The sequence below is a fragment of the Gouania willdenowi genome, chromosome 5, assembly GCF_900634775.1.
Source record: "Gouania willdenowi chromosome 5, fGouWil2.1, whole genome shotgun sequence".
Classification (NCBI taxonomy): domain Eukaryota; kingdom Metazoa; phylum Chordata; class Actinopteri; order Blenniiformes; family Gobiesocidae; genus Gouania; species Gouania willdenowi.
Window position 1 is genome coordinate 9,100,825 of NC_041048.1, and position 27,067 is coordinate 9,127,891.

At 36.7% G+C, this 27,067-nt stretch overlaps 1 protein-coding gene across 4 annotated transcripts in view; it reads right to left on the reverse strand.

Moving 5' to 3' along the window:
• Positions 1-1,651: 1,651 nt before the first annotated feature.
• Positions 1,652-27,067, reverse strand: part of tafa3a (TAFA chemokine like family member 3a) — a 121,131-nt gene continuing 95,715 nt past the window's right edge. For all 4 annotated transcript variants that reach the window (XM_028447211.1, XM_028447213.1, XM_028447212.1 and 1 more), the window contains exons 3-5: positions 13,326-13,475; positions 11,629-11,753; positions 1,652-2,223 (exon numbers count right to left, since the gene is read on the reverse strand). In XM_028447211.1, the coding sequence (XP_028303012.1) occupies positions 2,212-2,223; positions 11,629-11,753; positions 13,326-13,475 (287 nt within the window). In that variant the 3' untranslated portion in view covers positions 1,652-2,211. The remainder of the gene's footprint in view (positions 2,224-11,628; positions 11,754-13,325; positions 13,476-27,067) is intronic.

Consider the following 27,067-nt stretch of genomic DNA (forward strand, 5'->3'; position numbering starts at 1 on the left):
TTTAATTATCTCGATAAATTAACTTACAAAATTTCAAATTCCCCCTAAAGCTATGGTTGGTTTCCTATGGTTTGTTTAGGCTCACAACATTATTGGCTGAAACATGGCATAATCAGTTGTTTTTTATGCAACAAAAGTGATTAATAATCATTGGTGACTCGTGTCAGGTGTAAGAATCTAAGATTGACGATGGCCTGATGTTTGAAATTATGTGATCTGCTGTAATTTAGATCAGTTTCTAATGCAAGGAAATGTAAAGTATAGATACACAACCAACGTATTGCTGCAAACCTACTTGGCTTCCACAACAAAGGGGTGCACGGGGTTTCTTATAATAATTAAAGCAATACACAACCCAACACATGAATGCACTTTAGATTAAAGTGAATAAATAAATATGGTAAACTGGTATATAGTAAGTCTTTGTTACTACTTAGTTTAAGAAATGTCATGGCAGTCATTTAGAACAACTTTTAGCCTTTTATGTATATTCCTTTGATATGTGGGTATCACAATTTTGGAGATTTCAGTCAATGATCGCACATTATGTCGTTATGTCAGGATTACTCTATGTAAATCCATTCCAAAGTGAGTCAATGGTGAAGCAGCATTTCAATCCCATGTTTTAGTGCTTGTCCTCCAGTTCCTTGGACACTAATAATACTAGTATTCTTAGGATATACTAATATCCTAAGAATACTAATATTCTTAGGAACAGAGGGATAGATCTTGACATGGCACTTATCAGAAAACCAGAAATTGGTCTTTAAAAATTGCTGTGAACGCAACATTTGGTTGCCACCATCCGCCGTCTTACAGATTAATGCGTGCCAGTTCCAGTTGAACAAGGAAAAAAACCTCAAAACGTGGAGGTCTACGCTACCATGGCAACCGTCAGATGCCTTTAATCTCATCAAACCAGTTGGATTTACTTGAATGGAGCTCTTTGTTGAGTAATCACTATGTCACAGTTTGTCAAACATGTCCACCTCCACAAGTGTGTGTTTAAAGTACTTTATTTTTATTGCTTATGCAGCTTCTTTATTCCCACTAATTCTCACTATTAAAGTTGACACATTCTTGTGTTTCAATTGAACCTTCTTTGTAATTTGGGCTGATTATGTTTAAAAAACTGTATATAATAATTTGCCCGAGAAGCCAAAAGATTCAGAATCCAATATCTTAATGTAACAAATGTCATATGAACCAAGTAAAAAAAAAAAAAAAAAAAAAAAAAAAAATATTTGTGATGTTTTTTGTTATTTTCATTTAAATGTATAATTCTTTTGCATCAACACTCTCAAACAGCAGCAAGAAAATTTCATGGTTAATTTCATGACACAATAATGTAGATTAAATCAAACAGAGTATTTTGAGGTGTGAAATACTTTTGGTCTGAATTAGTAAATGTAACATTTAAATTATATGTTTAATTGTTAAGTCTTTTGCAATCATATTGTCACAATTCCTGCTCCACAACAAATGATCCAAACACTAAACTTGCGCTGTAACAGAACAACGGAAATTAGAAAAAACAAAAACAACAACTGTATTTCTCAATAGTAATATTCATAGAGATAGATTTATTGATACAATATCGACAATTCTAATGAATAGCAGTCACCAGGCTTTATAAACAACAAATACCAGAAAAAACATTTTGGCAGAACTCAATTTAATGAGTTTAAGGATTTTTTTTTTCTCTTGAATCTATTTTTGTGGCAAGAAAGCCGATGATGAAGCTGCTTAAAGTCGGTCACTTTCAAATGAACTGAAATGAAACCGAGAAAACATCTGCTAAATAAGGCTAAAAGGAATGGAAATGCTTATGATGGACATGATCTCCAACACAGATAGGCATCAAGAGTGCGTATCTCTTTTGTGGCAAAAATACAGAAATGTTTCACATCACGTGGTTTTAGTTTCAAAGCCGTCTTCTTTTACCGTTGTGATCCACAGTCTGAGTTATTGGTTGGGTGGGCAGTAGCGCTACGAGACAACTACTGCTGATGTAAGGATATGGTAATCCACTAAGAAGCATCCTGGTTGTCGGCTTTTTCCTCTGAATGTCTGTCATTTCGTCTCTCGTTAGTCTTTAGTTTCCATAGATCCTCAAATTACAAATATTCACATGCCTTACAGTGTTGATGGAGAAAAAATGAGCCTTGTTCTCCACCCGTTAAAGGTTGCCAACATCCAGGAAACAGACGACTATCGGGTGACCTGGGGAAAGACGTGAAGAAGAAGGAAAGTTAGATAATGTGACTGCATGTTTCCATTGGAAATCATTAATGTTTGTAATGTTTTTTTTTAAAGTTATTTGACAACGAATATCAGTACTTCCACTGAAGTAATGAGGATATGTACGTTATCTATACCTCTGCTGAAATGATTGCAACAAATTTACTCTGAGTTTTGACCTCATTAGAAGTCAGACACAATGGAAGTAAAAATAGTTTTATTGCTAAAATGTGAAAAAAAAAATTTTTAAGGCTGTATTTTGCAAGCAAATGGGAATATACCCGAGGGCCATGTGTCTTTGTTTAAAATGTGGTCCAGATATGTTTTTTCTTTATCGTCTGCAATGATCAGAAATAGAAATAGAAAATACAAGACTTGAAAACAGCAAAACAACATTTTGTTTTATTTTTGAATAATATGTTAAGGTTTCATTTATTCTTAAAATGTTTTTCAGGAAGTTTACTTTGATCTCATGTCATTTTTGTCAACTGCCAGTCTTCTTCAGAGGCGTATACTTTGATGTGTCCAATTAATGCTTGGACACAGAGTTTAGTCTTTTCAGAAGTCAAAATGAACTTTCTGGTATTATTACGCAGAAGTCATGGACAAAACTGTGTTCAAGCATTAATTGGACACATCAAAGTGATCAGCAGATGCCTATGAAGAAGGTTGGCAGGTGACAGTCGAAACATGTCAGGAGATCAAAGCAAACATCCTGAAAAAAAAAGTTGTCAATATGGACAATATGGATGTTTTTCCATAGTAATAGCAACACAAATTGCTGCACATTTGTGCTTCTATGGAAGCTTTTTAAGCAGAACAGTTCAAAGTAACTTCAGTGTACAATACTGTACATGTTGTAAACCTCTTTCAAACCGATGTGGTGCATGTGCAAATGTTTACTTTATTTATTGCCTTGAATAATTCTCTGAAGGCATTGCAGCATTTGTTGAGCATTGCCTTCAGTCCCTTGATTAATGAGAGGTGAAAAGCCTGAACTGTAAGGGTTATAATTCCTGACATTATCAGAGAGACTACAGCTACTCCAAGGCATGCACAGAAAGAGGGACCCTGTGCAGTTTACAAAGAGAAGAACCGGAGGCTGAGGAGACGTCTGATTTACTGCTGTGACTTCATCATGAGGGACGAGGACACCATCATTTTTTATCTTTACTACCACCTCTGGACATCAAAGAAAGGAAGGATTTATGATAGTGAACAGGTTGCCATCAACTGCAAGGAGAGAGTTTGTGTACACCTGAACGTGATGTATTTTTGGGACTGTAAATCTGTGTATTCAGAGAAACCCACACACCATCTGCTGATTGAAACATGAACATCAGAGCTGTAAGGCTGCAACGCAAACCCTCCTTTTACTGCTTCTTATTCATGCAATTAAAGTCAAGAACGAAAAGAAAAACCTTTCTGTGTTAAGTTTAGAAGATCAACCTGTGCTGGTGTTGGTTTACTCTCTCAGTCAAAAACATATGGACTCTAGCTAGCAAAGACTCTCAGCCAATGGATCCAACTGACAACTAAAGACATGATTTTTGGAACATTATTAGCTGATTATTCACTCGTGCAAATATTTTTGGGATTTGGCCGAGTCTCTGCAAAGTGGTGCATTGTGCATGGTGTAGTATGAAGTCACAAGTAGGGATGTATATTAAGGATTAAGCGATTCTGATGCTTTATCGATTCCCAAATAGGCTGAAAAACAAGTAGTACATGAGTACAGACAATAATACAACCTGGTTTATTAAAATAATTATCAGCTTTATTAATATAAATCTTAATTATTCACCGCTGAGAATGAACAATACTCAAATGAGTAAAATGAGTCCACAAGTCAAGTTGCTATTGGCTTAGGATAATAAATTAACCTCATTTTTATAATTATCACATTAGTAAGTAAGTACATTTTATTTATATAGCACCTTTCATAGATAGAAATCACAAAGAGCTGTACAGTAAAAACACAGTGCTTCACAAAACAGAATAAACAACGATTTACAAAGATACAATACAATCCTTCAAAATAAGAAAAAAGAAAATACAATGTTAACACCAAGTTAATAAAAGAGGTTAATTAAAAGCTTGTCTGTATAAAAGTGTCAATGGAGTTAGTGCAGCGTAGAGCCAGCGGCAGAGAGCTCTTTAACTGTACCCCTGCTGTGCTAGTGCTAGGGCTGATGCCGCTACATGTGTCAAAGACACATAATGCCGTGTTGTGTGGCCAAATGTTTGGACATATTGGTTGTGTTACCGCTTTTGCAGCACAAGATCTTCTTTGTGAAATGCAGCAGCTCAGCTCTGCTCTGCAGCAGCTTGTGTGTGTGATGTCATTGTGAGTGGGATACGTTTGTTTACAGCCAGGGAAGAATCCATAGCGGAATCGTAAAGGGTTTTTGTTAGCGATTCCAAAGAATCGTTTGACTAAGAAACAGTTCCCAAACAAAACCGGTTAACGATGTGCATCCCTAGTCACGAGACGCGATTAACACCTCACGACCAGCTCCCAATCAGCAATCGTATGGTCGCAAGAAAATCTTGGTCGCCCCTCGTGAGGGTATAGCACTGTTGAAGCCGTGCCAGGAACCGTATATTGTGTGAGAACATGAATCGTGAGTTGCAAACATTTAGATGCCTGCCTTAACTTAGCAACTGATTGAATGCATTAGGTGGGGATTTATAGATTGGTAGATAATTATACAGTTTGCTGTAGCTAAGCTGTCTTTGTAATATTAATGTGGGGAACACATTATCTTCTGCCTCATTGTGCAAAGGCATGGGTTTGACTCCCAGCCTGAAAGCTTTACAGAAACTTTTCCGTGTGGAATTCTCGTGTTCCTGAGTATAGGAAGTGCTTGTACATACAATATGTATAGACCCAATTGTAATAATGACATGATTGGATCAGGCAATCTCCAAAAATCACGTAAGATGTTTCCAGTGTTAGGATAGAATAAATAACATTTCCTACTGAAACAGGAAAAGTTTAAATTGGCGACCGACTGATAACATGTGACCAAGTCTCATTGGCTACATTCACATGAGAGCTTTAATTCTGCTTTGATTCAGAATAAAGATTAAATTCTCTTTAAAAAAAAAAAAAAAAATTAAATGACATCTAAATGAAGTGAAAATGGCCAAATGGAATAATTCTTCAATCTTGTATACGTTCATTTAGCTGGAAATTATCTCCAGTCATTCTGCACATGCTCATCCTGTAGCAGTGACGCACTAGTGACGACATCATCCGGGATGGCCGCCTGAAGCCTATGAGACTATTTAACGAAAAACAGCCTTAGATTATGTGGAACAGGGTTAGGGTGAAACAGTGTGTTATTGGCTAGCTGCTGGTTCAAAACTACAATCAAAACCAATTAGAACCCTTCCCAACCCCCAGACCTAAAGCGTAATCAAATAAATGCGAATAAACGTTTTTCCATGTAAACCTCAATTCGCAATTACTATTTCCATGTAAACACAAAGCAGAATTGTTCAATTTTCAATTATTTGATTATAAATAATTATTTTTAAATTAAAAAACATAATGTAACCATGGCCATTGATGCACAGAAAAATTGAAGGCATACTAGAAGGTCTTTCTCACTGATAAATCTCAGTGGAATAAATAGCTGGATACATTACAGCCTAATCTGATTAAAGGATTTTAGAATAAACAGAACATACCCACCAATAAATAAACCAATGCCTTGACAATATGAAACAATTGGTCCTCATTTTTGCCATTACCCTGTAATGTGACACACATGATACCATTTTAAGTTAAAATCTTAAGGATAAAATACTGAAAAAGGACTGTCGAATGACCAAATACACTGTGATAGATTTATTTATGTAAAGCCATTCATTTTTATTAATGGAAATTTCAGCTTTTCTAAAAAAAGGAGCATGCACAAACAGCAGTAGAGAAAAGAAAGCCCTCTGCTCACTCCTCAGAATAACGTTAACAGTCCGGGAAGCCATGGTACGAAGCCTTCCAGCAAACACAAGCCTTCCCTTCGCTGGCTCTCTGTGGGAGGCAGTGAGGCCATGAGCGCGAACTGACCCCCGCTGACTCTCTAATAAAAAAGAAGCCGTGGTTCTGACGGGTTCTACTTGCCACCTGGACCCCTGCTTGTCTGTTCCTCTGTTCCTGCTTTCCCCTGGCTGTGTGAGATGGCATGAATTATTAACCCAGCTGAAGTAAAAAAGCTCTCTTCAACTAGGCCTCCTGTAGCCATAAATAATGGAGGAGGGAGATCAACTACAGGCGTTTGGTGAGTCAAACTGTGGACTGTGATGGATGGCTAAGGGTCTACTGCAGACATGGGCAACTGGCGGCACGGGGGCCACATATGGCCTTCGGTCTAATTTTATGTGGCCCCCAAAGTAAAACGTACAAAATGACAGAAAAATACACAAAAAAAAAGCAAGAATTCATAAAAAAATACGAAGAATTACAACATTGCAGGAAAATACAGTAAAAGACAAGAAAAACACAGAATACTCCAAAAAAATAAATAAAACAATAATAATGTACAAAATTATGCCTAAATAACACAAAAATACAATAAAAATACACAAAATGACTCAAAAAAAGATATGAAATTACAGAAAATTATAACAAAAGTACATAAAAACACAAAAAAAACACAAAAAATGACACAGCAAACCCACAGTACTAACAAACTAATAAACTAAATTGCAAAAATAGACAGAAATGACTCCAAAAAAATGCAAAATGACTACACAAATACACAATATGACTCCAAAAAACATATGTTTTACAGGAAAAATACACAAGAACAACAGAAATGCACTAAAATGCATTAAAATGCTAGTTTTATCAGATAGTTTCAGCTTTAAATCCTTTCTTTTATTAACACAAACATTTACTTGCCTTTTGTTTTTGCTTAAGTTCTGTATTTTTTTTTCATTGTTCAGTCCTGAACTTGGTCTGTTTTTCACAATCTCAATACTGAAACCTTAAAAGTGTGATGGACAAATAAAGCTGTGAACTGATCAGCTCAAAATTATGTAATAAACCGGAAAGGTTAAAGATTAAAAGAGCGTACCTTTTTGAATTAGTTTTTTTTTTTTTTTTTTTTTTAAACAAACTTTTGCATACATGTGTCACACATTGATTTAATTATCTATGTGTTCTAATTGTTATAGAGTTAATTGCCAGTTAATGTGTCACATCATAAATATTTCACATTGAATATTCTGCATTCTATTTAGGCCTTGCAACACAACATTCTATTGACAGCTTGTAGTAAAAACGCTAGGTACTAATGAGAAAACCAACAACACGCAACCCATACAATTTGCTCTCAATTGCTTGAGAAATGACATCAGTAGTCCCTTAAAATCCACATAACAGACAAACAAATCCTAATAAATGTATTAACATCATTAGTGGAAAATGATTAAATGAAGCTCCTTTTAACACATTCCCAGTAAGTGGCTCTTGACAGTCGCTACAAAAGCACTAAATATAATGACATGAACATAATCTGTTTTTCAGTCATCTACAAAAGTCACTGGAGCAGCTGAGTGAGATGAATCACAAAGTGTTTATATGATCTTCATTTTTTTAAAAATAGATACGGTGCATTTTCCAATGACAAGCTATGCACAATATTTCAAACCCACAAAAGCTCGTCTAAACTTATTAAGACCAAATCTTTCTTAGGGCGTCTTCACACCTGCCTGTTTGTTCTGACACAGAGAGCGATACCTCCAAATTTGAGATAAAATAAGGGGCCCGAGATCGCCTAGACCCTAGGATCCCAAAGTGGGGTAAGGGTACCCCCAGGGGTATGCAAATTGTCATAGGGGGTATGTGAATAAAAATTAAAAACAGCATAAAAAAATTTGGAAACTAGAAGTTGGCCAGCAGTCAGGAGCCTCCATGCATTGCCACAAATTGCACATCGATCTAGACTGATCTAAGACTGCCCGTTAGTGGTGAGCAAATTCATTACATGGCCAGTCGCCCTGCTCTGGCATAGCCTTGAGTTAAATTTCATTGATTGATTTACAACTGTGACATTCCATCGTGCACAGCTAACCAATGAAAATTTCCTTCCCCATCGACCAGTCAGCCCACAGCTGAGGCGTCACCTGCCAGCGACAGCAACACGCAATACTCAAGGTGTATGGTGGACGAATTACGCTAGCAAGGAGTCAGACGCAGATCCCCTTCGTGCAACCTCATACAAAAACAATCTCATCAAAAAAAGCGCAAATATGAAATTCCACCAGAGTATGTGCATAGTTCTGTGCATCGTCTCAACCTCACCCTTCTCATTAAAGCTGTAGTGAGTTGTATTTCACTGTTTTAGGGTGATGAATATGTTGTATTACTGGTATATGTTCAATCAACAAATGTTTGGTAGACCTCTTTTTTCCAAAAAAGATACTGGTTTCTCACTGAAAATGCCAGTAGGCTAATTCATCTCGAATAAATCAAGGAAGTTCTGCGTGCATGTGTGCGTACATGCGTTTGCGTTTGTGGAGCAAATTTCTCCCTGACGTGGTGTCTGTTCAACCTGAAACTTTTTTGACTGCTTGCACATAAGTTGAGTGTGTGCATGCTTTATTTTGGACTTATTTGGTGATGCAAAATGTTCATTTTAATTTTATTTAGCTTGGGCGGCACATTCATGTTTACCCAGAAATGAAACCTATTCAGCTTTTGACCTCAGTGTGCGCACCAACCTCTAATAATCAGTAGAAGAAGACCCTCCTCCAGTACACAAAAAATGTCAATCGTAAATACTGTATGTTTTTGTACTGCTAAAAGTTATTTACAGTAAGTGTGTCGCAAAACGTTTATTTTAATTTTGTTTTGAAATTACAGCTCCCAATTTCGATCACATCGTGGTACTTCTGAGTCCGTTTTTTTTTTTTCTCTAAAGTCTCACGCATTGAGCATGAGACACACGCATTTTAACAACGTGTGACGGAGTATGTGCATGCGTGCGGCTGATGCACGTGTGTGAGAGAGAACCCACAGAGGAGATGGAGAGAGTCCCACACGGCGACCAGGTAGCGAGTCTCACACACACACGCATGCCCCCACGCACACACACAGACACTCACACATCTCAAAACATGCCCTCACCACACATAGGGTATTTATAATAAAATGATACTAAATTAGTAAAAAAAAAAACAATTATACAAAAAACACAAAAAGACAGACAGATACAAAAATACACATGACTGCAAAAAACATACATTACAGAAAAATACACCAAACTTAAAAAATATAAAAATGAGTTAAAAAAAAAAACAAACACATTTATCATGCACATGTCCCATAGAATTAAATCAGGGAAATCACACACGCTATTTTACGTTGCACCCACAAATATACCCCTTTATAACACTACAGAATATGTACACCTCTTTGTACACCCAACCTTCAAACACATATATACTCATTTGGCCATAATTACTATTTAAGCTCCCACTATATGAATACATACTTCCAACGGGCACTGTACTAGTTTAATAAATCAAACAAGTGATACTTCTGAACAAAGATGTTTTCTTGTGTGCTTACAGATTTGTGTTTTTTTAGTAAGTATGTTTCCTCAACAGGATAGGTGAAATTCAGGGGCAAATTTCCCTGTAGGGTCACGTTGTATATGACATTACATTATTGTGTTTTTAAAGGGTACGCGAGTAGGGGGTACATGGCTCAGTGACATGCAGTCAGGGTAGGCAAGGTAGGCAGTGCCTACCCAAGGGTGAATTGATATTTTTTGATCTATTTATTTTTCCATTTCCAATAGAATACAGTATGCACAGTCTCACTTCACTGTAAGGCAGGAGGAGGCCACACCCCCTCCCAAAAGCACACGACTGCTCTGCCTCTGTTCCCATAGCGTGTTTTTTTGTGTTTGCGCATGTGCAGTCAGTTCCCCAAGATGAAAACCATTTACGTAAAAAGGCAGCTCTCTACGCTGCCTTTGGACGTAACCGTGCTATGCTAAATGCTATACGCTCGTTCACAGTGCATTAGTGAATTGATAGAGCGCGGCCGCTGCTGCTACGTTCTCTAGCCAGTGGGCGGGATAACACTACAGGAAGGATGACAGCGCTAGAGACGATAGAGTAACTTCTTTTGAGAGAAAACAACAGCTTTTAAAAGATGAGAGACCAACACCTGAGATACCAGACCTTCAGCAAAGGAAAGGTCAGAAAATTGTTCGTACTTTTCACGGTGAATGGTACAAAAGATAGGATTGGCTTTGTGGATGCTCCTCACTGAGGTTATTCTGAGTTGTCATTTTCTCCGTGTTTCTGTGTTTCCAACGCAAACAACGGAATGCGCTGCCGTGTCATGAGATATATCTTGTAGGGAGAGTATGGAGGTTATATTGAATAATTGTTTAAGTTTCTTTAATAGTGTTTTACAATGTTGATTTTGTTAGATTAACACTTGCCAGCAGAAACGTATGAAATTGTCGACATTGGTAGTCTTGATTTGCAACGCCCTGCCTATCCAACACTAGTGCTCATGGCACGTCACTGTCATGGCTTCAGGTTAAATGTCTGAAATGGTCCATGGGACTGTGAAACGTTTGTCTCACCCTTAGTGATTAGTTGAGGCAGCATGTCTTCTTCTCATTAGATGGAGAAATAAGTCATTATAGAAGAATACGATTTTGCTGTTTTCAATAAGTGTAAAATATCTCATCAGAAAACATTCTGATTGCCTTACTTGCATACAATTACTAAGATAAAGTACCACCACCGACAGTTACAATATTCTATCAATAACTTCCCTAAAAATAAAAACCACAAGAGCTTTCTTTGACTATGCAAATACTTGCAACTTCCTGAAAATTGGTTCCAACCCACGACTTGACAATCTGTTTTAAAAAGCCTCACTGTTCAAGTCATATTTTGTTTGGATAACTGCCTGATACTAATGCTTTCACCAAAATATCTGACTCGGAAACTCACAATAAGCTGACTAACTGGGTCTGGAACTCTCTTTGCAAAGACGGAGCAGTAACTAAACAGAAAGCTGAACTTAACTCACCCCTTTCTCGTGAACTAAGCCGATTGCTTGAAGACACACTTCACAGATTCTCCCCTGTGAGTCACATCATTTCCTCCTGCTGTCTCCTCCTCTTGCTCTGCTCTGCACTCATTTGAAGTTAATAAAAGTCTTTCAGCACTCTCTTTAGCTCTGCTTCCTTTTATTTGTTTCTCAGCTCTATTTTTCAATCGTCCAATTTATTTTTTACAACCGCTGCTCTAAGCAGGGAATTTGCAGCCATTTCTCATTTTGTGCAAATCTCATATACTTAGTCATATAGTCAAATTGTTTGCACAAAGATGTTACATTTTACTCACCTTTGTTGTTTTTACTTTGTTCCCTGTACTGCAGCTCCAACCTTTAAAGTCTGGCAGCACTTTGCACTCTTCACCATCCATGCAGGGATGCATCTGGCACCACCATTTCTGTGCAACTATAGAAGCTGTTGAAAAAAAAAAATACAATAAATTATAATAAAGCACAGTACCGGAAGATATTAACAACACATGAGCTCAAAGTGCCCCAATCCTCTGTTGCCTCTACAAGCACATTCAGCTTCTAGACAAAGCCCAGTTATTGTTCTGCAGCCGACACTTGAGAGAAGAAAATATAGTTTGATTTACAAAGCACGGGTGAATGTCTATGGTGAGTAGCTGTGTTCAGTTAGAAGGGGTTTGTATGTGTGGGGTAAGAAAGTACACACAAGGCTGGAGTATCAAGTAGCTTAAAGGGGGAAGTTTTTAATCATACGCAGAGCTTGCGGGGGGAAATAAATATATATATTGTTATTTTTATTTTTTTCCCATGTTCGCCCCTTTTCAAAACGTTCTGACACATTTTTCGGACTTAAGCTTCCTTTTGCAAATAAATACCCCCTTTTCCCTAATGTTGGTCCATTTTCCAGTTCTTTCTGACACTTTTGTCAAATTTGTGTCCTTTCTTTCATTTTTTTGGGCCATTTTCCTTCCAAAAAAGCTAACTTTTGCCCAATAAATACGACTTGTTTCCTTTTTTCCCTACATTTTGCCTCTGTTTGTTCCACATTTTGCCCATTGTTTGAAAACATTTTCCTCATTAAAGTGACCCTTTGCCATTACAAACCACCTGGTTCCTCTTTATTTGCCCATTTTTTGGGCCACTCTTGCTTTTGGCCCATTTTCGTCACTTTAAACACTGCTCTTACCACATTTTTGCCACTTTTGGACCATTTATGGTCACCGGTTGCCATGTCTGGCAGACCGGACCAGCCCACTTCAAGTTAACGGCCCACCAGGACATTTGATTTGATTTTGCTCAAAGTTAAAATTACATTATTCCTTAATTTTCAGACTAATTTGATCTCAGGAGCAACATTCAACCCAGTTTAACTGCAAACTAGAATAATCCAATTACTTTTTTTTTTTTTAAAGAAAATATGATGCACAAACATCTTAAGCATAACTATACAGGATTTTGCTTCATGATTCCAGTTTTCCCAGTATTTTTTTTCTTAACTTAGATGCAATGATGATGAACTGCAGGCCCTAATTTTTGCACATGCATTAGTCATTTGGTAAATTAACACATAGCTCAATTCCAAATATCTTGCATGCATTACATCTTAAGAAATGCATATGCAGTTGTTTACACATGCAAGTGTTCAGAATAGGGCTGATAATTAAACATTTTTCTACAGGAGGTGAAGCAGCTTGAATGTGTCAAAATGTGTCCAAACTGTTGAGAACCCCCTTGTTAATGCCATTACAGTGAAAGTGAAAAAACAAGATTTTAAATGACCTGCTCTAGTGTGCTTAACAACTCTGTATTGGCCTTGGCAAAGAACAGAACAATTATGAGTCGCACAATGCCCTCAAGTCCCAGACCCTGTAGTAAAGCTGCACGTAAACTGTGGGTGAAATCAGCCCCAGAGGCACAGGAACAGGTGTCCCAGCTTTGGGTCTATGCCACATTTCTCTCTGCTAATCTATTCAGCCTTAAATTTCCACCACAGACTGCAATGAGAAGTCTGGCATACCGTCGACACACGATGGAGCCGCTCTTGTTGTTCCTGCCACCTGCCCAGGGAAGCAGGAACATTTGACAGTCTGGGATCGTTCCTCGATCTTGTTCTTGTTGCAGCATCGATGTGCAGCGATTACTTCACAGGTTCCTGCTTTCACGTGAACTGGAGGCACAGACGTAGACAACGGTTAGTTAGTGTACACTTCTGCATCAACAACAACATGTGCTCCTTGTCAGTTTCCTTACAAGGAGAAATAACTGAGTTGATCTGCATTTTGTTGATAATGCCAACCTAGTCCAACCTGTTTTATTATAAATAATCTAAAATGACAGATTGTACTACTATTGGATGTATTATTATTATTATTATTATTTAGGATAAAGAGGGAAATGAAAATAAAGATCTATACAAATAAATTCTTAATCACACAGATCAGGGTTAGGGTTTTGAAAAAATGGACATATTTAGTAAACAACAATGTATTGGCATCAAATAGAGTTTGATAGATATGATAGATGATAATGGACTCAGTTACTAAAACTCCAACCCCCCTGTCTGCTGTCTTTACTTCCTTTTTTTGGAGAATGTACTTCATATTTTTGCTGTTTTTACTTCCTATTTTTAGTGAATGTACTTGTGATTTTTGCAGTATGGATTTTCTATTTTTGCAATATGTACTTCCTATTCTTGCAGTCTGTAATTCCTATTTTTGCAGTGTGTTTTTACTATTTTTGGAGAACTTCCTATTTTTGCAGTATGAATTTCCTATTTTTGCAGTGTGTACTTCCTATTTTTAGAGTCTACTTCCTATTTTTGCAGTATGTGATTCTTATTTTTGCAGTATACACAACATATTGTCCCACCTTTAGCATCCATCCAGTTTTTTGTTTATCTTCTCATTTTACCTCTGGTTAGCAGAACATTTATCAAAAATGCACAGTACTAAACACAATATTTAGAATATGTTACTAACCTTAAATCAGCTTCCAAAGATCTTTATTGGAAGAATAATCACATGACGTGAAAAATATTGAAGGAAATAACTTCAGTTTTAAATATAAACTGCTGTTTATAATAACAAATAATTATCTCAATAACATTCACTAGGACATTCTCCTGCCATGAGGTCAAATCAAACATCAATACCTTGCTCTGTTTTATATTCATTCATTTTACTGTGTGTTTATGTATTTACACAAACAATCAGGATTGAAAAGTTGCAACAAAAAAAAAAAAAAAAACCAGAAGAGAAAAACATCTGAAAAGTTCTGACATCCCTTACTGATGAGCCTTAATTACACTGTAAAGATTTCCTATTCGCTATTTGGCTTCAAATTAGATTGCAGTGGGATCCCATTTTGCTATTATCCAGCAATCCACACAATCTCATCTGCAACATTAAAAACATTTTGCTCCTAATCAATACGCTGCTATTTACATTCTCGCAACAAGGCAAGACAACAATTGCTTTTCATCTTGCTGAAACGTACTGATGCATAGAAAGGTCAGACTATGTGCCTTTGATGTGATTATCTGTCAGCTGCTAATAAGCCCTTCTGGTTTCAGGTAATTCTAAAAGTTAGAATAGCTTTGATAGAATATATTAACTTTGGTTAAAAAAATCAAAGTGCAGAGAGAAATGATACAACAGAGGGTTTTTATCATTTCAGATAAGAACGTATATGATTTTACCTTGTAGATCATTGCAAATCCAAGACATCAGTGTTATAGGGTGATTAGTCAAATCCCAAGATATATTTGAAAAAAAAGCATTAATGAGTTTGTGAATTTGTTGTAGATGCATGTGTTTCGTCTGCTCGTCTATGAACATATAATATATACTGTATTATTCATCTCAACAATAAATCTACACCTATCAGCCGTCATCATCATTACAGCACAGGCCGAGGCTCGGATTGAGAAGTAAAAAAGTATTTGAAGTAGGGATGTCCCGATACAACTTTCTAACTTCCGATATTTTACCAATATTGCATCCTTGAGTAATGGCTGATACAGATATCGATACGATATCCACACGAATCATACATACTTTTATTACTTATTTTGTAGTGTGGAATGTTTGAAGGGTTGATCAAGTGATGTTATTCAAACAGAGAACAATAGTCAACAGTTCAAGTTCACTTCAGTTATTTTTTTTACTGTCAGTATATGGTGGGAACAACTGAGGGCGGGAACAAAAACAACAACTTATCGGAGAGCTTATATAGGAGACTTTAGATGCAGTCCGATAAATAATTCGTTTTCTGGCTGATATTGGACCGATATCCAATATCAATATCGGATTGGGACACCCTTAATTTGGAGCAGCCATTCCAGCTGTTGCATACAGCTCCCAGGGGAGCGGCTCCGCAAAACCCCAAGCAGGGAAAAGATAGATGAGGTCGGTAGGCAGTGCATGGTGGTCAGGGTAGTAATGATGCAAAGGTGGTCATATCCACGTTTTGCAGTCTATACTTCCTAGTTTTGCAATCTGTACTTCCCGTTTTTGCAATATGTACTTTCTATTTTTGCTGTCTGTACTTCCTATTTTTGTAGCCTGTACTTCCTATTTTTGTAGCCTGTACTTATTTTTTGAGTATCTACTTCCTATTTTTGCTGTATGTACTTCCTATATTTGCTGTCTACTTCCTATTTTTGCAATATGTACTCCCAATTTTTGCAGTACGTACTTTCCCTTTTTTTTGTCTGTACTTCATATTTTTGTAGTATGTACTTCCACATATTGTTATATTACAAACAAATGTAAATGCATTTCATTGGGATTTTATGTAACAAAACGTGCCACAAAAACTTAAGAAAAAAAAAAAACTGAAACGTGTAGAATGCAGAAGTATTTATCCATTTCTTACAGCAACACCCCTACAGTTAAATCCTGTGCAACCAAGCATCTACAGAGCTAATCTACAGCTATGTTCCCACTGCAGGTCTTAATGCACATTTTTTTTTTTTTTTTTCTATGAAAGACATCTGATTTTTTTTTTTGTGTGCTCATTCATATTACGCATTACAAGTACGTTTTAGCAGTTTAGTTTTGAGATTTTTATTTGTACTTAAAAACTGTTCAAAATATCTTCCACAAACACTATAAATGTGAACATTATATTACATTATAAGTACATTTAAAAAGATTTTTTTTTTTTTTTTTTTAAATAGCGCATCTCCAAGGTTGTGTCAGCTACCAACCCCAGACACAAAGAAGCAGCTGGTGTTTGTGTGTTTTATACTAAGGTAGCTAACTACAATGCACACACACTGTGATCAATACACCTGTTTTAAAGCACTTAGAACTGCCATCAGTTTGAATCAGCAGACACCCACATCAGCAGGCGGGAGAGATGAGACACACTGAAAGGTAAAAGGACAGAGACTGCTAATAAAAGTTGGCTCAAAGCCCAACCTTTTACTGATCAATATCATTGTGAAAGCAGAGGATTCTGCTCAGGAGCCACTGAATGAATAAAGCAAATACGGAACTAAGACATACATTGAGCTAAATGAAGGGGAAACTTGGATATTCTATCTTTTTCATATCTTGTGTTGCTCATTCAAAAGTCTATATTAGGACTGAGTGACGCAGTCCTGTAAAAGGCTTCACAGATACAACAACAAATATTACTTATGTGTAAAAAAATTAATTATGGGAGAATTTTAACCATTTAAGAAAATTTGCTTTCTATGCTGTTTTTGGAGTCTGTATTTCCTATTTTTACAGTCTCTACTTCCTATTTTTTGCAGTTTGTGCTCCCTATTTTAACAAGAGTATGTACTTCTTATTTTTGCAGTATGTACTTCCTTTTTTTGTAGTATTTACTTCCTATGTACTCTATTTTCCAGTATGTATTTCCTCTAATTTTGCAGTAGCCTATGTACTTTATTTAATTATATAGTCTGTGCTTCCTATTTTTGCAGTCTGTACTTCCTATCTTGGGTAATTCACATTATTTACAAAATTCCAGTATATGTATGCAAATAACAAGTCCTGTGTGTAGCCCAATACGCAGTAAAAAGTACGTCCTTACAACCTTTTCCAGCATTATCGGCTGTAGAAGAGTGAGAGTTAAATTAACTAAATATTATTTATTTAAATAAAAAATTGCAGATCACAAGGTAAGATTTAACACATAACTCAACCATGTGTCTGATAATGGAAGGAGAGCAAAGCCACAGGGTTTTTTTTTCCCAGCTTCTATGCGCCAATCAAAGGAGTGATCAAACACGGGTAACCAGGTATCAAGAACAACACACAGTTGTAGCTGTCAGTCGCACGACTGGTTGAATCAGCTTCAGCTGGTCAGCCACGCACAATCAAAAGTAAAGCCCGGCAGGAGATTCTTGGAAAACACAAACGTGGTGTGCACTTTACAACTTAAAGGTGTAAAAATCTTAGCAGTATGTACTTCTTAAATTTGCATGATGTACTTTGTTTTGATTGATTGCGCTCTGTACTTCCTATTTTTGCTGCCTGTTCTTCTGACTTTTGGAGTATGTACTTCCTATTTTTGCTGTCTTTACTTCCTATTTTTGGACTATGTACATTCTATTGTGCAGTCTATACATCCTATTTTTGGAGCATGTACTTCCTAATTTTGGAGCATGTACTTCCTATTTTTGGAGTATGTACTTCCTATTTTGCTGTCTATACATCCTATTTTTGAAGTATGTACTTCCTATTTTTGTTGTATGTACTTCCTATTTTGCTGTCTATACATCCTATTTTTGAAGTATGTACTTCCTATTTTTGGAGTATGTACTTCCTATTTTTGAAGTATGTACTTCCTATTTTTGGAGTATGTACTTCCTATTTTGCTGTCTATACATCCTATTTTTGAAGTATGTACTTCCTATTTTTGTAGTATGTACTTCCTATTTTGCTGTCTATACATCCTATTTTTGAAGTATGTACTTCCTATTTTTGGAGTATGTACTTCCTATTTTGCTGTCTATACATCCTATTTTGCTGTCTATACATCCTATTTTTGCTGTATCTACTTCCTATTTTGCAGTATCTACTTCCTATTTTTGCAGTATGTACTTCCTATTTTTGCAGTATGTACTTCCTATTTTTGCAGTATGTACTTCCTATTCTTGCTGTCTGTCCTTGACAACCTCACAACAAAAACACAAAGTTTTTCTTCTCGTCTAAACTCTATATACAGTACATGTCTGTTATGAAAAAGAAGTAAAAACAATGAATCAACCATATCATCACATGTCAGGTTGTTATGCATGCTCATGCTCATGTCGTCCGTCCTTTCTTTCCTTATCCTATGCCTCCTGCTGCTTGTTTTCTTTTATTCCTTCCCCATATTTATTCACTTGTTGTCAGCCTGTCCTGTGGCTTCATGCATTGCAGTCAATATCCACAGCTATTGTCATTGTCATTGTTGTTTCGCTGGGTAACGGGGGTCTTAACCTTTCTATGATCTCTGCAGAATGTTCTGCTGATCCTTTAACCCTCATGACTTCAGCACCGTGAATTGTAGTGTTTCTTCACAAATGAAACTGCGTGCGTGCGTGCGTGCGTGTCGGGAGAAGAAGAGCGCTCACACGCAGTGCATGCACGGAATTGGCTGGGAGGTTGCATCAAGTGTTCAAGACTGTACATCTGAATTATCATCAAAACAAATATGGACTAAACATCATGTTGACATTACCTAACAGAGCAGCTAGAACAGGTTACTATGACAGCAGAGCATACAAGCCATACATTAGAGCAGACATGGGAAACTGGCAGCTCTCTGTCTAATTTTTATTTGCAACCACTATTTTTGGAGTTTGTACTTCCTATTTTTGTAGTATGTATTTACTATTTTTGGAGTATGTATTCTCTTTTCTTTTTTACAGTATGTATTTCCTGTTTTTGCAATGTGCACTTCCTAATTTTGGAGTCTTTTCTATTTTTGCAATATGTACCAACTATTTTTGGAGAAGTGACCCCAAACGTTAAAAAATAATAATAATACGGAAAATTATTCCAAAAGACAGAGAGAATTTCAAAACAATTAACAAAATGACAACAAAAATACAAAAAATGACTCCATAAACACAAAAGTACAGAAAGATGAATCATAACACACAAAACAACATACACAAAATGAGAGGAAAATATCTGAATGACAAGGAAAATAGTAATACACTTTAAAACAACAAACACACAACAACAACCACAGAAATATACAAAGATGGCAGGAAAATACACTAAAGACGTTTTCAATGAATGCTCAGACTGGTCATTATTCTAAATGCTGACATAAATGTTGGTAATGTGGCCCTCAGATCAAATAATCACATTTTTGTGGCCCCCGCATGTGATAAAAGTATCTCTTCTTTAGAGATAAGCACTGAATATAAAATGACTAAAATCATTGTCCTCTCTCCAAATAATAAAAATCAACTTTGCGTGATTAAAAAGCCAAACATGCTGCTGGGATGCAGCAAAAGCCTGTCATTTCTCCTTCCTCGTGAGAAACACAAAGCGCCGTCTCCCAGGATCAGTGTTTAATTGGATTTCCATATACAGAAGAGACTCCCTCCATTCTCAACAGCTGCAAACCTGCTGAGCTGAAATAAAGCTCTGTATGATGAAGGAAACGACTTCTGAAAGAAACATGGTACATTCAGTTTAAGGGTGAAATTTTTAATGACCAACGTGGTTATGAACATATACAGGTCACACAGAATAACTCATGACCCAATACTTATGCTGCTGTGGGAGTGAACACTGTTAAGCTATTTGTTTGGAAATATGTTTGTGGCCCAAACTAAAGAAAGCGGTCCATCCTTCTAATGAACTACAGAGTCTGCAGCTCTTATTGGTATTGGGACACGGTTGTTTATGTGAGAAATCTTTGTTTCCCGAACAGGACTTATACTAACTTGCTAAGTTAACATGTTTGTTTGTGTCTGAGAATGGTCTTAGTGGTACCTTGGCTAAAATGAAAACTTGGTCTATGAAGCTCATTGATTTTAAAGGGCATCGCCTATGTGAATTTAGAACGTTTTTATTCCGATCATGGGATATAATCGGAATTTAATTTTGCCTTTTTGAAAGTTTTGAGGTAATTCACCTGCAAAAATAAGTTTGCAGTGTTTAATCTATATTTTTGGAGTATGTACTCCCTATTGTTGCAGCATGTACTCCCTATTTTTGCAGCATGTACTCCCTATTTTTGCAGTATGTACTTCCTATTTCTGTAAGACTATGCATGTTTCAGTATGTACTTCCTATTTTTCAGTATGTACTTCTTAAATTTGCAGTATGTATTCTATTTCTTCAGTCTGTATTGCTATTTTTGCAGTACTTCCTATTTTCTGAGAATGTACTTCCTATTTTTAATGTGACATCACCAAACGTCCCAACTGTTTGTTTTGCCTCATTTCATCTGTTTAAAAGAAGAACAAATCAATAAAACCCTCACCCTGTGCACAAACAACAACTACTTATTTTTTGTTCACTTTTCAATAACATTTCAAGGAGTGTAAAATGAAAACAAAAAGAAGTGATGCGTGTTAAAAGGAATGCAGTTTGGAACATCCAGCACCAGAAGAGTTCTGTGTGAGTGTGCAAACAAAAAGAAAACAAATCAACATAATTATGCTGCGTATGTTCACAATGGCTGTATTGAGACTTTAACTAAAAGGATGTGCGAGTTTTGTCAGCTCATCAGTTTTCCTTGTAGGAAGAGCAGCATTTTCTTTTAGTATTTAATCTTTTACTCACTGATGAAGATCTTCGGAGAGTGCAAATGTAGGAACAGATGCGTGCACACTACTCACATTCCTACAGTGTGGGCTTTAGAGCTTTAGATGAAGTCTGTGTCAGTGCCATTCATCTGGCTGCCAAAATGTAAGAGCCCACCACTGACTGATCAATTGGAGTCCCTCGAGGAATCACACAGCTTATAAGTGAAAGGCTACTGAAGTTATTAAATCGAGGGACAGCAACCGCAGCAGGGAGCAGGAAAAAGACTCAAAGCCAACGGCGAACAGATTGTTGTCGAGGAAATCTAATAAGTGCTGTTTGTACCATCAAAGATGAATTAAGTCTTTTTCCCTCTTCTATAGTTTCAGTGTTTTAGTGTTGCACATTCTATTTTTCACCATTTCATCTTAACATCATGTAACCTAAAACAGGTCGTGTCACTACATTGTTCTACATACTGTATCTTAGGGAAACACACAAAAGAAAAAAAAATCTGAATTTATACTGTAGATCTGTTATTGCGACACCGGACAGTGGAATACAAACTAATCACTAAAATAATGTAGAGAATGTGTTTATTCGTTATCATATCTTCTTTTTAAAAAAGACCAAATAATAAAAATAAGGGCACGTTTGCACCATTTCATCCTGGAGAACTTTAACCACTCTAGAATTTGTTTTGCCCTGAAAGTCTGATTTGTTTGGGCCGGTGTGAACATGCAAGAAAAGTCTGAAGCAGATCAGGGTTGTGAATTCTAAAACGGTTGTTTTTGCTCAATCAAATTCACACCTACCTTATCTGCACATGCGGTCGAAAGTCAACACTACATGTAGTGCAATCTTTTTCAGGTCAGCTATGCATATTTTATTATTGCAGTGAAATAAATACTATTCTATTTCATTGCATAAGTGTGACCATTACTAGCCCTCCCTCAGGAAGGGTAAGAAAAACTTTACCAGAAAGAGGATATAAGAAGTGAGGGCAGTGTTACACCTTAGTGAGGGGAAATGAACAGGAAGGAGGGAGTTAGGGTGGGGCAGTGGAAAGGGTGGGTAAGAGACAACCATTTTGGTTGTGGTGAAAGTTAGTTACCTACTGTAGTGCATATTGATGCAACATCCGGCTTAAGTATCATGATGGTGGTCTGGATTCACACTGACAAAGACTGACTAACAGCTGTTGAGATGCAACGCAAATAAAGTTTTAAAAAAAACTCCATAAAACAATATTAATGTTTCATATGCAGACAGATAGCAGGTAAAGGTAGACATGGCAGAATAACCAGGTCTGTACTTCCTATTATTGGAGTCTGTACTTACTATTTTTGATGTCTGTACTTACTATTTTTGATGTCTGTAATTCCTATTTTTGGAGTTTGTACTTCCCCCTTTTTCTGTCTGTACTTCCTGTTTTTACAGTCTGTAGCCGACTTCTTATTTTTGCTCTGTACTTCCTATTTTTGCTGTCTGTACTTTCTATTTTTGCCCTATACTTTCTATTTTTGCTCTGTACTTCCTTTTTTTGCAGTATGTACTTCCTAATTTTGCCGTGTGTACTTCCTATTTTTGCAGTATGTACTTCCTATTTTTGCAGTATGTACTTCTTAATTTTGCAGTATGTACTTCTTAATTTTGCAGTATGTACTTCCTATTTTTGCCGAATGTACTTCCTATTTTTGCTGTGTACTTCTTTTTTTTTTTGCAGTATGTACTTCCTATTTTTGCAGAATGCACTTCCTAATTTTGCCCTGTACTTCCTATTTTTGCAGTATGTACTTCCTAATTTTGCACTATGTACTTCCTAATTTTACAGTATGTACTTCCTATTTTTGGAGTAGGTACTTCCAATTTTTGCTGTCTGTACTTCCGCATGTAATAGGCAATGATTGTTTTGGAAGACGCAGCAAATCATTGAATCCCTGACATGCTTTACCTTCATCCTGTTCTTCTCTCAGCTTTTAAGTGCTGATAACCATACATCCACACTGTACTATCTGAGACATAGCATCAATAACAAGCATCTGGAAGCTGAAGTTTCCTCTCCTTCTTGTCCCTCATTAAATATGCAGACGCACCAGTTATCTGACAAGAAGAAGTCATGTTTACTCTAATCAGCTGCCATCGCTGCTCTCCAGTCAGATTCCCATGTTTTTTTTTTTCCATTTAAAGCCGCGTCCCTCAGCTGAGTGACATGTACCATTCAACACTGATGACTGGTTGAGCTGAAAGGGGGACTGGAGCCCTGCAGTTAATCTATACACGTCTGTAACAATAACCACAATGATGTGAACTGCACGCAGATCCATCTTAATTAGGATGAGGGGACGACAGACTGAGTTAAAAGTGGAGCAGAAAGAAGGGTCTGAATATATAATCTATTCATAGACCAAAGATGTGAGAGAACATTCCCAGTGATTTAATTAGAACAGCATGCTGCTAACTGGGTGGGACTAAAACACAGTTACTCTCACTTAAATCTTCTTCTAAATGCCATCAAGAGTTATAAAGAGTACTGATATCCTACTCAAGTAGAAGTACTGTTACTTGATTGAAATTACATTGGGGTCAATTACATTTTTTAGTTACAATTATGTTTTCAATTACCCATGTTCAATTGCAATTCAGTTACGATTAGCCCAGCATTTTCCCCAATTACAATTATATTTTTTATCCTCAGAAAGTCCATTTTAGTTATGTTCTCAATTACTAAATTTCAATTACAATTAATCACAATTACTGAGCATGTAATAAATAACTTAATAAAAGTTAACCTTCCTCTTGTGTTAGCTTCCTGTTAGCATCTCTTATGATAACGGCTCCTAAATCAGCTGTAAAATACACTAAAACAAATATTTATCATCTAATTTATTTCCTATCTATTGATTACCTCATTAGGCTTCTTAATCAACCTCGATTTATATATATATATATATATATATATATATATTTTTTTTTTTTTTTTTTTTTTTTTTAATGGTAAAATGTGAGAAAGCTGGATATGAAACATATTTTAATCATTTTTAACTACATATGTGTAGAACTGTACATAGAAATGTAACATGGTTCCCCGGTTTTGCATTAGATTATAATAGAATTTTTATGGCAATTACAATTACAAAGTCATTTATCTAAACTCAATTACAATTTAATTACAATTACAGCAACACCAGATTTTTTGAAATTACAATTACAATTAGACTTCCGCCATAATTGTAATTAATTATCAATTACAATTGTATTTGACCCCAACCCTGAGTACAAGTAAGTCATACATAAAATACTAAAGTACAAGTAAAAAGTAGCTCAATTGAATAGTACTCAAAGTAAAAGTTATTAGTTACTACAATTTCTACTTTGTAGCCCCAAAATATTGCTCTAATGAGCGCACCGCGCGCTGCCATGGCACTGCTCTACGAGCAGTAACTAGTACTCTAACTAGATATTTTTTAAAGACATAACGCAGTTACTGTTAAAATATGGTGCGTTTGTCCGTTACTTTAATAGCTGCAGTGTACTTCCTGTTTACAGTGGCGTTACATATTTTTGCGAGATGCCGTGCTAACCTCCATAAAACAGAAGAAGAAGCATTGTCGGCGTGTTTCTGTTTACATCACGTGCGCTAATCATGGCGAGTCAATGCGAGGGCAGGACGAGCTTCTCAGAGTGGAAATACGTGCATTATTTTACCAATCTGCCTCCAAAAGATAGAGTGAAGCTAAGCTAACGCTGCGTTGGTGGACATGATGGAAGCCTCTGCACCAAAACAACAGCGTATGGATTTTAACGGACTGTGACTGTTATCCAGGGACAGGTCAGTCAAGCTATTGCATGGTATGTTGTAAATAAACAGCCTGTCGCTACTGCTGAGTCACCGCTAACAGCAGCTCGTTAGCCTGATACGTTTTACATTGTGTACCGGTGAAAATGCTGTGAATTTGTTTTTCCATATTTATTTTTACAAGCATTTTTAAAAAAGCTAAATGTGCACCTGGAAGCTAACTTTACATGACTGAGCTAAGGTTGTAAAATTGCAGTTTTAATTTTGTAGCAGCTGTTTTGTGCTTTATATGCACATCATTTATGGTTGTTTTATAGCAGTTTTTGTAAAGCAAAGCTGGTCAAAATGTATTCCCGAATGTTAATTCAGATTGCTTTCATTCATTTATTTTAGAAGGTTTTTTAAGTTGATGTTGTACGCTGTTGTAGTTTTTGTACTTAAGCTGTAAGGGGACATTCTAAGAGCTAAACACAACTGTTTTATGATGCTGAAGCCACTTTCATTTTTGATCTTTGATTCTGAATAATATTCAGGTTGTTTTGTGTTTTATTTATTTCACGATTCCTTGTAACATTTTCAGTTTCTGCTGGTCTCAGGTAAATAAACTGGCATTGAAAGAATACTTAGTGTTTGAGTCAGATTGGTGTTTGTAAAGACTAATACTGAGCAGAGTTTAGTTCTGTGAATGTAAATGAGTAGAAACTGTAGCGATAGATACAACAACATTTCATTTATCAGAGGCTTTTATCCAAAGCAATGTTAATACAGGAGCAGTAGTGGTAGGAGGGATTCAAACCACTGACCCTCTGATTACAAGCCAGCTTCCTTAACCACTATTCCTCCACCACAGAGTTAATCAACAGTGGATTATTTTATGATACAGCACTGATATGAAGCTGTACGGACACTAATGACCCAAAAAATAATACAATTATTTAATTCTAAGTAACTCAAAAGTAACTTTTTCCAGTAACGCATTACTTTTTGGTGTAAGTAATCAAAACAGTAACTGAGTTACTTTGTGAATGAAGTAACTAGTAATGGTAACTAGTTGCTTTTTTCAATAACTACAGCAACACTGCTCTATGAGGCACCAAGCAGGTCACACACACACCCATCACAACACCAGGGACTTTAGGGTAAAAGTGCATGTTATTCATAAAATAATAAAACTGGCCCACCATCTATAGAATGTTTCAGTCTCTAAGCGCCGTCCCACAATTGAGAGGCTGACTAATCATTTATCCACCTTTATTAAACCTGCCGGCCCCTATAATAAAACACAAACATTAATTACTGGGAACACACCACATGCTCATCCTCCAGGACCACTACAAGGGTGGCCATGGAGGCTGAGTTTGAAGCCCTCCTGGGCAATGCCCACAGCGGGATGTTTACAGGATGATACTCTGGAGCAGGTGGAAGCTCTCATTATATATCGTGTAGAAGATGTGAATGAACAGGGGGAGGTTAGAGAGGGGGAAACGGGGGTTCATCACCACCAGAGAGCCCCTCCACAGCCCAACCATGTCCCACTGTCACCACAATTCAGCCTACTCCAGGGCCGTAGCAGAGGTGGCCAGTGCCTACCTCTGAGCCCAAAGCTCCCCCGGCCCCCCTGTCACCAGACCATACTTAATGTTTACCACAGCTACCATGGCGACCATGACAGAGCTAACAAGGGATCGGTCGCCATTTAGGGAGACTGAAACAGCCACTACTGTTCAAACTTTATTTATCAATTTATCATGTGCATGTCCTATAGAATTAAACCAGGGAAAATGCACATGCTATTTTACTTTGCACCCGCAAATATACCCCTTTATAACACTACAGAGTACAGGGTATGTACACCTCTTTGTACATCCAACCTTCAAACACATACTCATTTGGCCATAACTGACAACTCTACTGAAGCCCCTCTCAATACATGAATACATACTTCCGACGGGCACTGTACTACGGTAGTCATATTTTTAAAAAAAAGACCAATTAAATTTCTGGAATTAAATCTTGCCACAGCTCCCTTGCATACAGTAAACATCTCATGTATAAAATTGAAAAGGAAGAGAATAAATCTTGCACAGTTAGAACTGCATTTAGGAATCTGTATAGAATAAGTGTTTTTTTTTTTTTTTTTTAATGAATTCAATTCAAAATAAATAAAAGATATTCTCAGGCTCTAAGTATAGCTAGATTTATGGACTCTAAAACTGAGAAAATAAGTGGCATTCTATGCTGTTTTGGCACTGT